Here is a 12,816-nt window from a genome sequence, read left to right as displayed (position 1 = left end):
GGGTAAAATGGAAGTTTAGTCTATTACCTTGAAAATTGCTATGAATATAGTTACATAAAACTCTCTGTTGGAGTTATTGTCCTTGTTGACTAATTTTATCATTTATTTGCGTCTAAGATTAATATCTCACAAAAATCGCCTATTTAACTAGTGAACTAAATTTAACCAAACTTGGCCACTATCATTATTAGGGTAAACAGTCAAAGTATGCCCGGTATCCTCTGCAACCGCAAATGTGCGACATGGCAAAATAGAACAAAGGTTTGCAATGCAAATTTGGTCTTTTATCTTGAAAACCGAAATGACAGATCATTGATTTCAGTAAAATAATTTGATTTACTTGATGTCAATTGAATATTAGCTAGCACTCCATTAAATTCTATAAGTAAAATTGGTACCTTTTGGTATATATACTATGATTGAAAAGTTACTCTCAATTCGTGACTTATTAATTTTGCAGAGAAACACGTTTCAATGTATTCTGATTACAAACGGAAGACATTCATTTGCTATATTTCTGTACAATAAAATACAATGGACGACTGGTCAGGCTAGTGGTGGTAATACAGATACTGGTTTAGGAGGAACACCAGCACAGGTATATTAAATAAAATTTAAAGGGGCAATTGGCAAGTTTTGGAAGATATACAACACCGCCTAACAATGTCAAGGTCATGCTTAAACCTGCTTTTGAGGTTTATCATAATTTTTCCGCTAACATTGTCGTTTTCACACCACAAATTGTACTCGAACTACATACAAACCTGTGTACCTTGAAAAGTGTTAAGGAACTTCAGGAAATGGATGATAAATTTTTATCCATTCTATATTTCAGAAAACCATCAACTTTTCTTGATTTCGCTTTTCATATTTTTGTTTATTCATGCAAAAGGTGTCAAAATAAACAATGTTGGAAAGAGGTTTGAGAGGAAAAACTAATACAATAAATGTTTTAGTAGCATTGATTTCAATGGGTGATAGATGGACAGACAACTGAAACAATATAGGTCAATTGAACTGTGTTACAGAGTGGAACATATGAGAAAAATTTAAATGAATTTTCTGAAACATAGACTTCATATAACTTTAATGCATCAAATCATGTATTTGTTTATTTTGATATCTTTTACAGACTGGAAAAATTGCTTATCAAAATGAAGTTACGTTTTAAATATTCTGAAACATAGACTACACATAACAACTTTTTCTTTTATCAACAAAAGGAAATATGGCCGTGTTTACACCACAAGATCTACTCCGAGTACACAATGAAAGGTGCATCTTGGAAATTTTGGCTGGACCCAGAAATATATAACAGTTTTATATAGTTAAGGTTTCAAAAAAAAGTAATAACTTACCTGGATTTTGATTTGTATTCTTTTCCGGTTAAGCGAAACTATGATATAATCAATATAATTATTTCTATCAGAACACCAAGGAAAGGTACGCAGATACTGGCCTTCTAGTAACTTTAGAACACATGCTTTAGTAGTTACTTTCGGTGTTTATAATGCAGATTCTAGGAAGTGAACCAACGCGACCGAGCCGTTACTACAATTTGCCAATACCTATGGCGACGTCTTTGCACTAACTCCATTGGATGTTGGATGTGTTTTGGTCGATATTTTTGTCTTAAATACATGACTTTTCCATGCGTTATTATAAGCTTCGAACTAGCTGTCTATATATGCAAATACTCTCAGTTTTTAGTGTCTTTTTAGTTTATGGGATGTATAAGTACCCTTCCACCTCTACTGTTTTTTGTAAGATGTGTTTCTATTTATATCCATCTAGTTAAGCCCTTTTCAAATGATTTTTATAGTTTGTTCTTATGTTTTACTGTTAACATTTTTGGAATTTGGGGTACTCAATGCTCGTCTCCGATGGTATCACTAGCCCAGTAGTCAGCACTTCGGTGTTGACATGAATATCGATTATATGGTCATTTTTATAAATTTCCTGTTATAAATCTTTGAATTTTTCGAATAACTAAAGATTTTCTTATCCAAGGAATACATTAACTTAGCCGTATTTGCAACAACTTTTTTGGAATTTTGGGTACTCAACGCTCTTCAACTGTGTAAATGTTTGGCTATATAACTATTTTGTTCTGAGCGTCACAGATAAGTCTTATGTAGACGAAATGCGCGTCTGGCGTATTAAATTATAATCCTTGTACCTTTGATAACTATTTACACAAATGTTCCAAGATAGGGAAGGGTTCTTTGAAAAGAAAAGATTTGTTTTTAAACAAATATAACATAAAGAGTAAATGAATTATCAAACAAAAATTAAATAACATTTATATAAAACTATTAATTTTTTAATCTATTTTTTAAAAGTATTCAAAAATATTTGAAATATTTACCAGGCATGAGTAATATTTTTCTACATTTGAAAATGCCTGTACCAAGTCAGGAATATGACAGTTCTTGTCCATTCGTTTTTGATGCGTTTTGTTTTTTTGATTTTGCCATGTGATTATGGACTTTCCAAATTGATTTTCCTCTGAGTTCAGTATTTTTGTGATTTTACTTTTTTTTTATACACCAATAATCAGTATGTTAATGCGTTTCTGTAATAGAAGAATAAAATAAAGTGGCGGGGTGGTGGTATTTACTGAAGTAGTCCATTTGCTATATCACTACTAAGATCTATCTTAATTGACTAGGTAAGTCAATTTTCCTGTCGTTGATCGACCACTGGTTCTGTCAAGGTATTTCGTCTTCCTCCTTCAATATCAATACAAAATTACCGCAACGAAATAGTCAATAGTACTGAAAGAGAAGTTAAACATCAAAAAGCAAGCGTTTATTTAATAATATTATAAAACAGCGTTGAATTCTGAAATAGACATTATTGATTGCATACGACATGTATTATTCTAAATAAAGAAGGAGCCTAAGTTGTCTGAGCTACGAGAATTTCAAAACCCTGGACAAATGTATCATGCAAAAAAGTAATTATGTATCCTACATTTTTGAACATAATTTGAAAAAAGTATGATGATTCCTCAGTCCCATTTCGGTTGCAAAAATGTTTTTTTTTTTAAATAGTATCGCATTTTCTCCATTTTTAGGTTGGCTTTGATGCAGGAGATGGTCATAATTATATGGCAATACGTGAATCAAGAACTCCAGCTGTTCTACAAGTTACACACCTTAGTAATGTTAGAATCCCTGGAAAGTTTGTCTATCGGACTGACACAGAGACAGTTAAAGATGGAGGGTGTACCACACATACAGGGGGTATTTAATAGCAGTACAATAAATAATTAATGCAAATAATACAATATGATATGAACTCAGTTTTATTTGCATTTCAGAACAAAAATATACATAAAGCGGTACTTCTAGCAAAGCTAACAAAATGATACCTTGTTCCCCTGAAACGACGGCAAATTATATCATTTGCTTATGGAAACCAAAAACGTATTGTGAATGAAAAACAAAATAAGTGGTGCACAATGTTATTTGATAGTTTCCATCCAATCTGAGTAGAGGTATTGGAGGATTTACGATTAAATGGCAGAGTATGATTAACGGAGTGACAATTTTCATCACACCCCCTCTCACATCCTACACATTTTCACCCTCTCACATCTAACACCTGAAATAAATTGGACGCTGAGTTTATTACTATATTGAAATTTAATAACTGAAGTTGATATCAACATGATCAAGCGGAATGCCATTCCGACTCGTTATTAGATATTGAGTTTTTTACTTTGATCTTCTTCCTAACATTGTATAGATGGTCATATGATCCGCTTAAGGATATAAGGCTATAGTATTATGCTAAAAGTAATCTTTATGCGGAAAATGAGTGTTGTTAATAACCATTTTATACATTCCTCTGTTGACAGTAATTATCTGTGTTTACAGGAAGACTGGCAATATTTCCTCGATATGTAACGATGTTTGGTGGTACTGTCTTGTCAATAGGAGGTCCCTGTGTGGAAACTAATGACAAGATATCTATTATGTTTAGGAACAAGCCTGATGTTATAATGTGTACAATTTTTTCCTTCAACGCTGTTAGATGCATTACTCCAATGATGTATGAAACAGGAGATGTGAATGTCACATTAACAGTTCTACATAGACATAATACATCAGTTTTCACAGGTTTATGTACATTCGGTAGGTATCTTAATTCACAGAGTCACATTAACAGTTCTACATAGACATAATACATCAGTTTTCACAGGTTTATGTACATTCGGTAGGTATCTTAATTCACAGAGTCACATTAACAGTTCTAAATGGACATCATAACACATCAGTTTTCACAGGAATATGTACGTTCGGTAGGTAACTAAATTTAAAGACATAAGACATAACAGAAACATATATACTCGATAGATTATTCTTACCTATTACGATCGAACATAACTGGATGAGCATTTGTTGCCTTTTTATGCAGTGGATTAACTGAGGTCAGTCGTTTATTAAACAACAGCGAACAATTGAGAGTATTTCAACAGCTCATTTCAGATAAAAGATATGCGATACCCATATTTTAAAGTTTGAATTTAGGTAATAATATCAAATAAGAGAAGTGACATCTGAGCTACATCCCTTGTATTCAAACCTTGTCTTCTCTTGATTTACTAATGGATCGGCGATTTAAGGAAAAAACGTCCTCGCTTTGACTTTGGTAAGTTATTAATCGACCCAAGACCGGATCAAAGCATTGAAGTGAACAATCATGTCTATCAAGTAACTCTTTTTTTACTGCTGAAATGATCAATCGTCAGTGCAATCAGCCGATTGATCAATTAAGTCAACAGATTTTTACCGATGTTCAAGATGGAAATTCTATCAATCGCTTTGTTCGTGTACAATTTGGCATAGGCTTTCATCATCACAGTAGTCAGTACTTTAGTTCTGGAATAAAAATATTCATAGTTTTTTTATTTGAACTTGCAGTTGTATAAATTTGGTGATGGTTTATATTATTACCATTGTGCATTGCTGTTAAACCTTGTGCGGGTTTTGCTTTACTTTTTGTTCTTTTTGTACTATAATCTATTTAAGGTTTTTATTAGGTTTTGTTGTTGGTACCGATAATGCACAATTAATGCACCTGGTTTTGACTTGGCGGTAATACAATGGGTTTTGACTTGACGGTAATACAATGGATTTTGACTTGACGTTAATACAATAAGTTTTTTTGTATACTTACAACCATAACTCTCATCCTGTCTCTCATAGTTTTGTATTATTTTTTTTTCCTACAAGTTTGTGAGAGATGAATTAATGTAAAGTTTGTTACTCAGTTTAAACCATGTACCTCCTTGTCAGCGTCTTTTGTCAGATTTACTATCAACTGCATAGATATTTTTTCTTTTTTTTTATATTAATGTGTAAGTTTGTTTGGAATTTCAATTGTGTAGTATGTCTATAATGTATGTTTATAGAGTTTTGGCTGCTTGTTACACAATATTGTCGTATTTAAAATTTATTTTTGTGGTTGCTAATCCATTTTTTTTTCAATAAAACGGAAATATGCAACTGCCAAACAAGTGAGGTTTAGCTAGCTATGAACTAAGGTTTAAGATGTTCAACCCACCGTTTTCTATCGCTACTGCATTTTAAAGTCAGGAATATGACAATTGTTTCGCATCGGTTTAGTTGGTTGAAATTGTCTATCCATTTGTTTGTCAGGTTTTATGGATCTTCCCCTTTTAAATTCGCCTTCAGTATATTTTTGCCACGAAATCTATGTCGAAACTTTCTTTTTCTATTTGAAGCCAGTACAAGCACAGACTCACACCATGACCTGTTGATTATCATTATGAGGATTGTATTTATTCAAATCATGTCCTCCTCTTCAATCACCTCAAGGATTTTGTGAATAACTTTGATAGACAAGCCATTTAATAAGTTACTTCCGTTTGCATTTTCCTTGGAGTATGGTGTTTTTGTTATTTTCTTTTTATGCATAGCTTTTAGATTCTATTCGTTCACCTTTTCCTAAAAGTCTTCTTCGATGATAAGGTCAATTTCCTTTCTTACTTCCGTCTCTGTACAAAATCATTGTTTTATTGAGAACTCATTTCGTGGATGAACTAGACATTCTCTCTATGAAATGAAACAATGCAGCAGGATTCAAACTGTTCTAATATTTATCCAGATGACCTTTGATAATCACTTATTGTAAGTATCTGTTATTTGTCAAACATATAGCTTCGGGATTTTATATCTGCCTGATATTTATCGCTTTGTTTTTCATTTTGTTTGCAGTGAATCCAGCTAGCGTGAAGCCAAACCTATATCGAATCAAACCAGATCAATGGAAAATTGGTGAAAATGTTACGTTAAAATGGGGAAAGTTACCATTTGAGGCAGATACAATTGCAATCGAACTGTTAACCCTCACTGTAAATACTTATTTTATTCTTTAAATTTAAGCATACAATTACGTTAGGTTTAGGAATTTGTGTAAGATGTTTGGACTCGTTAAATTTTTTTCTATAGGAACAAAAATATCGAATTACAGAAGAAACCTTATTATAGATATTGAATGGTCTATTGTAACAGTTCAAAAAGTAAAATAACAAAAATACTGAACTCCAAGGGAAATTCAAAACGGAAAATCCACAATCAAATGGCAAAATCAAAAGCTCAAACACATCAAACGAATAGATAATAACTGTCATATTCTTAACTTGATACAAACATTTTCTTGTTCCAAATGGTGGATTGAACCTAGTTTTATAGCTAGCGAAACCTCTCACTTGTATGACAGCCGCATCAAATTCCATTTATTGACAACGATGCGGGAACAAAACAAACAGACATAATAGGTAAAAATGTCAAAAATAGGAGTGTGTTATCAAAATAAGCATCCTTAGGCAACTCTAGTCGACAGTTTGTTTAAGATATTTAATTATCAATAATAGAAACAAATAGTATATCGCTGTTCAATTATTTTTCACAAAATTTAATTCAATTTTAACAAAATTCGAACACATCTATGTCGTAATAAAAGAAAATATTATTAAGAGTAAAATGATCGGTATTTTCTGATACATGGGGTTAAGTTTTTTGCAGTAACAATAAGATGCAAGTGTGTTTATGATTTTCAGTCTTACAGAACTTGTCAAACCTTCATGGCATTATATAAAGTTGAACCCAACCTATTTTTTTTTATCAATGACATTATGAATCAAAATTTTGAAAAGAATGTTTTTTGGAATTTTACCAAAAAAATGGACCAATAAAAGAATAGTCAGTATTCTCCATAATTTGGAAAACAGCAACTGAAAAAAGTTTGAATTCTTTTTATTCTTTCGTATTTTACTGATAAATAGATCTGGTTTCAACAGTCACTTCAGACTTTTACATTTACAGCTGCAAACGTAGGCGGGACACATAGTTCAGCAACACTCTTTACAAATTTATACTTGTATGAATTATTGTTAAAGCAACCAAATTCTTAAAAAGTAAAATCACAAAAATACTGAACTTAGACGGAAAAACTGATCGGAAAGTCCATAATCATATGGCAAAATAAATTAACAAAACACATCAAAATCGAATGGGCAAAAAATAATAATTCGAAAATGGTAGGATCAAGTCAATTTGAAGCATGATATCATATCTTAAGGCTTATTAACGAAAATGTATTGACTGTCCCTTTGGTATCTTTCGTCCCTCTTTTAAGTACTAAAAAGTTCTATTGTAATACATTATTGAACATTTTTAACAAAGACTTTTTATTTAGAAAGTTAACAACAGTCTACAACTGCATCGGGATACATATGTTGCTAGAAAATTACCGTTATTGAAAACACATGTTTTCCGTCTACTGAGTAGTTCAGGTCAGGCTGCTGTGTTACGTATTCATCCGGAACCGGAGGATTCAAACCAAGATACTTCGTAAGTACCATAGATAAGCACAATTTGGTCCTGGTATCTCTGATGAGTTGATATATAACACTCAGCATGCTATGCTTTAAAAACTTAAAATATTGTGTGAGGCTTTGAAGAAACAAACAAGTTTTAAAGGTAAACAGAGGCGCACTGGAAAGAAATGTTTTGACACAAAAAAGGCATTCGTGTAAATACCATTTTAGGTAAATATATTCCCACTGCAAAGAACTACGTTTTAACACTAATCTAGTAGATTGCAACTGCAACGGCATTCGTGTAATCACCATTACAGGTAAATAGATGCGCACTGCAAATACATACGTATTGACACAAGTAAATTGTGCTGCAAAGACAAACGTTTTAACACTATCCTGGGTAATCAAATGAGGAATGAGTATCACTTTCATTATTACGTCTTATTGAAATGAAATTCTTTTCCATGCATAAATCCTTTTTGTTAATTGTTAATTGACATGATAATTTGATTGAAGTACATGGATAACCAATAACCAGGCACTTTACAATTTATATGGCATACACAGGAGTCATTTTCACAACATAAACTTACGGCTACGTATACCTACGACCAGATTAAGTCGTAACTTATTTCATGTCTTTCACAATAAAGAAAAAAGTGTTATATTTTAAATTTTAAATCTTTCAGTTAGAAGAAAGTGCGATAAACATTTATATACGTTATCAAGGTTTTCCCATATAAGAAATTCCGTAAAAGAAATAACACATTGCTGGGTAACCAACAAATTACCAGTTTCAAAACGTCTTTCTTTGGGCAATCCTGACAGTCCGAGGTGTTTTCTACGACAAGAAAAGCTTTAAAATATCTACTAACGAGTGACGCGAATGTTAGTCAATAGAATATAAGAATTGTAGAAACCATTCACATAATTTGTGTTTTTATAAACTGATGTTGACGCAGTGTTTTTTGTTTGTTTTTTGTTTTGTTTAGCTTGTTAGCCTCTGGATGGTCGGATGTGTTTGTTATGTTGCCACCAGACGGAAAATCTCTTTTATCTGCATGTTATGACTGGGATGATCGGGAGGAAAAACATCATTCCTTGGAAAGACAACAAATTGACACATGTCCATGTACTATAGCTCAGGCTAGATTGGACATATCTAGATTTAATCCCGATCCTCATTGCAATACACTAATAGACCATAATATTGATAATGATACAAGTATTAACTGTATCTACAATGTAGGAGCTTTACAATGTCTGCGAATGGCGTTTCCTGGGTAAGAAAAAAAGTAAAATGAAAATAAATGTATTTTTTCTCCATTTGTATACCAATAAAGTTTGTTTCAACTCCGGCTTTTATGAAAATTGTTACTTCTAATGTTTTGGCGACATCGCTTCAAATTGAAATCCCTTCCATTGTTAATTAACTTGTTAGCAGTATATTTTCACCATTCATGCCATTAGTTATGACATGTGTAAAGGGTACTGTACAAGAAGAACATGGTAGAACCCTCAAAAAGTGACAGGGCGACCTTTCTCAAGGACATCCGTAATTCATACCGATTTGAAAGGTTTTACGCTTGTAATTTTGGGGCCCTTTATAGCTTATTGTTCGGTGTGAGCCAAGGCTCCGTGTTGAAGGCCGTACATTGACCTATAAAGGTTTACTTTTATAAATTGTTATTTGAATGGAGAGTTGTCTCATTGGCACTCACACCACATCTTCCTATACCTATATCCTGTAGTACGCTGTAACGTCAACCAGTACGAACACAAAACGATTTTCGGTTTCCTTAAGTTATTTTTCATCCTCAAGATGGATTATATTATTGAGTTAGTTTGCGTATTTCTGATTATAGATAGTCACTTTGCATTTTACAAACAACGTAAGGATGAATAAACCAACTTGGGTCATCGAAATCTGACAATATACAAATGAAGCACACACATAGAAACTTTTTTCATGACAAACGGGAGAATGATAAAAAACGGTTCAAATGTTATTGCATCAGATGTACATTTCGAAAACAAAATATGTCACGTCAATGATGTCCCATTCATAAGATTTTTAAATCCAAAATCCAATTCAATAAAATCTTAATTCAAGTCTACATAACCAAAAAGAAATGAAAAAAGGTCATGACAAGGAGTCAAATCTTCGTTCTATGAAACATGTTAAATATTCCAAATCATTAAATAATCTGCTCTTACGGGATAAAATATTTATTACAAATGTATTACAACACAATTCATGTCTAGAAAATAGCAATAAATAATTGATAATCACATTACAGAAACATGGGACATGATAACCAGTGTTGTTATAACAGTGACGGAAATCTTATAGAAACTAATACTAAAACCTTTGGTGGAACGGCGAATAGATATCACTACAAAGGAGGTGCAGACGATAACATCCCTTACCTGTCTAATATCTATGACGATGTAGTACCGTATATGTATTGCTGTCAATATCCAGCACATTACAACCTAGACGTAGACACTTGTCAAAGGTTCCTAAGGAGAAGACCACCATCCCGCTGTTCGGGGTACATTCCACCAAGATCCGGTATGATAATTTTTATTTCAAATTAGAGTTTCAAAATATTGACTTGCGATAATGATCTACATCATTATAGGCCGTTTTTACGTTGAGAATGTTTCATTAAGCTAGAAATAAGTAATCAGTTAAATTAGGTTTCTAATAATTTGATTAGTTAAAGGTATTTAACTTCACCATACTTGGCCTCAGTCGTCATTCTCTCTATAAGTCAATTTACTTGTTAAGACTATGGTCCTCATCTCTATCAGAATTGATGAAAACTATCATGTAAACTACTGAATCTTTGTTTTTACCAGCATCATCCACATGATCCTCACCTTGTAACTAATGAATCTTTGTTTTACCAGCATCATCCAGGGGTAATCCTCACCTTGTAACTAATGAATCCTTGTTTTTACCAGCATCCTCCAGGGGTGATCCTCACCTTGTAACTAATGAATCTTTGTTTTACTAGCATCCTCCAGGGGTGATCCTCACCTTGTAACTAATGAATCTTTGTTTTACCAGCTTCCTCCAGGGGTGATCCTCACCTTGTAACTAATGAATGCTTGTTTTTACCAGCATCCTCCAGGGGTGATCCTCACCTTGTAACTAATGAATCTTTGTTTTACTAGCATCCTCCAGGGGTGATCCTCACCTTGTAACTAATGAATCTTTGTTTTACCAGCTTCCTCCAGGGGTGATCCTCACCTTGTAACTAATGAATGCTTGTTTTTACCAGCATCCTCCAGGGGTGATCCTCACCTTGTAACTAATGAATCTTTGTTTTATCATCATCATCCAGGGGTGATCCTCACCTTGTAACTAATGAATCTTTGTTTTACCAGCATCCTCCAGGGGTGATCCTCACCTTGTAACTAATGAATCTTTGTTTTACTAGCATCCTCCAGGGGTGATCATCACCTTGTAACTAATGAATCCTTGTTTTTACCAGCATCATCCAGGGATGATCCTCACCTTGTAACTAATGAATCCTTGTTTTACCAGCATCCTCCAGGGGTGATCCTCACCTTGTAACTAATGAATCTTTGTTTTACCAGCATCCTCCAGGGGTGATCCTCACCTTGTAACTAATGAATCCTTGTTTTTACCAGCATCATCCAGGGATGATCCTCACCTTGTAACTAATGAATCCTTGTTTTACCAGCATCCTCCAGGGGTGATCCTCACCTTGTAACTAATGAATCTTTGTTTTACTAGCATCCTTCAGGGGTGATCCTCACCTTGTAACTAATGAATCTTTGTTTTTATCAGAATCCTCCAGGGGTGATCCTCACCTTGTAACTAATGAATCTTTGTTTTTACCAGCATCATCCAGGGTGATCCTCACCTTGTAACATGAATCTTTGTTTTTATCAGCATCATCAAGGGGTGATCCTCACCTTGTAACATTAGATGGTCTGGATTATACATTCAATGGCGTAGGAGAATTTACTATGATACAAAGTAAAGATAATCATCTAATATTACAGGCAAGAATGGAACAGTTTAAAGACAAACATGGTACGTCATGAATAATCAGGATAAATATTTTAAAACCAATCTCTTAAAGTAGTCAAGCTACACAGGGACTAATTTCGCTCACATCAATTTAACGTCTAATTTTCATTAATTTCACCTCATACGAGCATATAGTTACGTGAAACTCTCGTGAAATCAGTCCATTAAACTCATGTGAATTTTACGTGATCAAAAGCATGAAAAATATCAATTTTTGGTAGAAAAAGTTTACCTAAATTCATGTAAAAAAATCTAATAATTCGTTTCTTTGTGTGTGGCGTTGCCGTTTGTTTTTGTAGCACTTTTTATTCTGTTGTTCCGTTGTTTTCCTCTTATATAGTTGATGTGTTTTCCTCGGTTGTAAGTTGTAACACAGGTTGGTTTTTTCTATGACTTTTCAACAGTGGTATACTACTGTTGCCTTTATTTATTCATGTAAAATTCATTTGAATCTCAATTTACGTAAATTCAAACTAAAATTTTCACGTGAGTTTTATGTGAAATTCAGGGCTTTTATCGGTCAACTATACTCACCTAATTATAAGAATTAAATTGACGGAAATATTATTTTGCGTGATACCCGTGATAACAATCATGAAACATCTGCTTATAGTTTCTGCTGTAAACACATGCAATAGCGACAGACAAAGAATAAATATTAATTCGCTTGTAAATCACATACTCGTTACCTTATTAATCTTTAAAAAATGGACGATTTGTGCAAAAATTGAATTAAAAAAACCTAGAAAAAAATCCCTTTTTCAAAGATCTTGCCAATTTTGACAATAAGAGCAAGATAGATATATTACATTTGATGTGACCTCTAATCTATTCTTTCAGGTTGAAAATGAGTAACAGAACTTTTTTGAATTCATGAATATTTAATCAAAAG

At 33.1% G+C, this 12,816-nt stretch overlaps 1 protein-coding gene across 1 annotated transcript in view; it reads left to right on the top strand.

Moving 5' to 3' along the window:
• The window catches only part of LOC143065519 (sushi domain-containing protein 2-like), a 32,155-nt gene that overhangs the window by 4,501 nt on the left and 14,838 nt on the right, over positions 1-12,816 (top strand). The window contains exons 3-11 of the mRNA XM_076239145.1: positions 461-598; positions 3,080-3,248; positions 3,885-4,127; positions 4,295-4,309; positions 6,249-6,385; positions 7,732-7,886; positions 8,848-9,138; positions 10,156-10,430; positions 11,784-11,927. Of these exons, the coding sequence (XP_076095260.1) occupies positions 3,113-3,248; positions 3,885-4,127; positions 4,295-4,309; positions 6,249-6,385; positions 7,732-7,886; positions 8,848-9,138; positions 10,156-10,430; positions 11,784-11,927 (1,396 nt within the window). The 5' untranslated portion in view covers positions 461-598; positions 3,080-3,112. The remainder of the gene's footprint in view (positions 1-460; positions 599-3,079; positions 3,249-3,884; positions 4,128-4,294; positions 4,310-6,248; positions 6,386-7,731; positions 7,887-8,847; positions 9,139-10,155; positions 10,431-11,783; positions 11,928-12,816) is intronic.

Source organism: Mytilus galloprovincialis, chromosome 2 (genome assembly GCF_965363235.1).
Source record: "Mytilus galloprovincialis chromosome 2, xbMytGall1.hap1.1, whole genome shotgun sequence".
In the NCBI taxonomy this organism is placed as follows: domain Eukaryota; kingdom Metazoa; phylum Mollusca; class Bivalvia; order Mytilida; family Mytilidae; genus Mytilus; species Mytilus galloprovincialis.
This window is presented reverse-complemented; position numbering and strand designations above follow the sequence as displayed.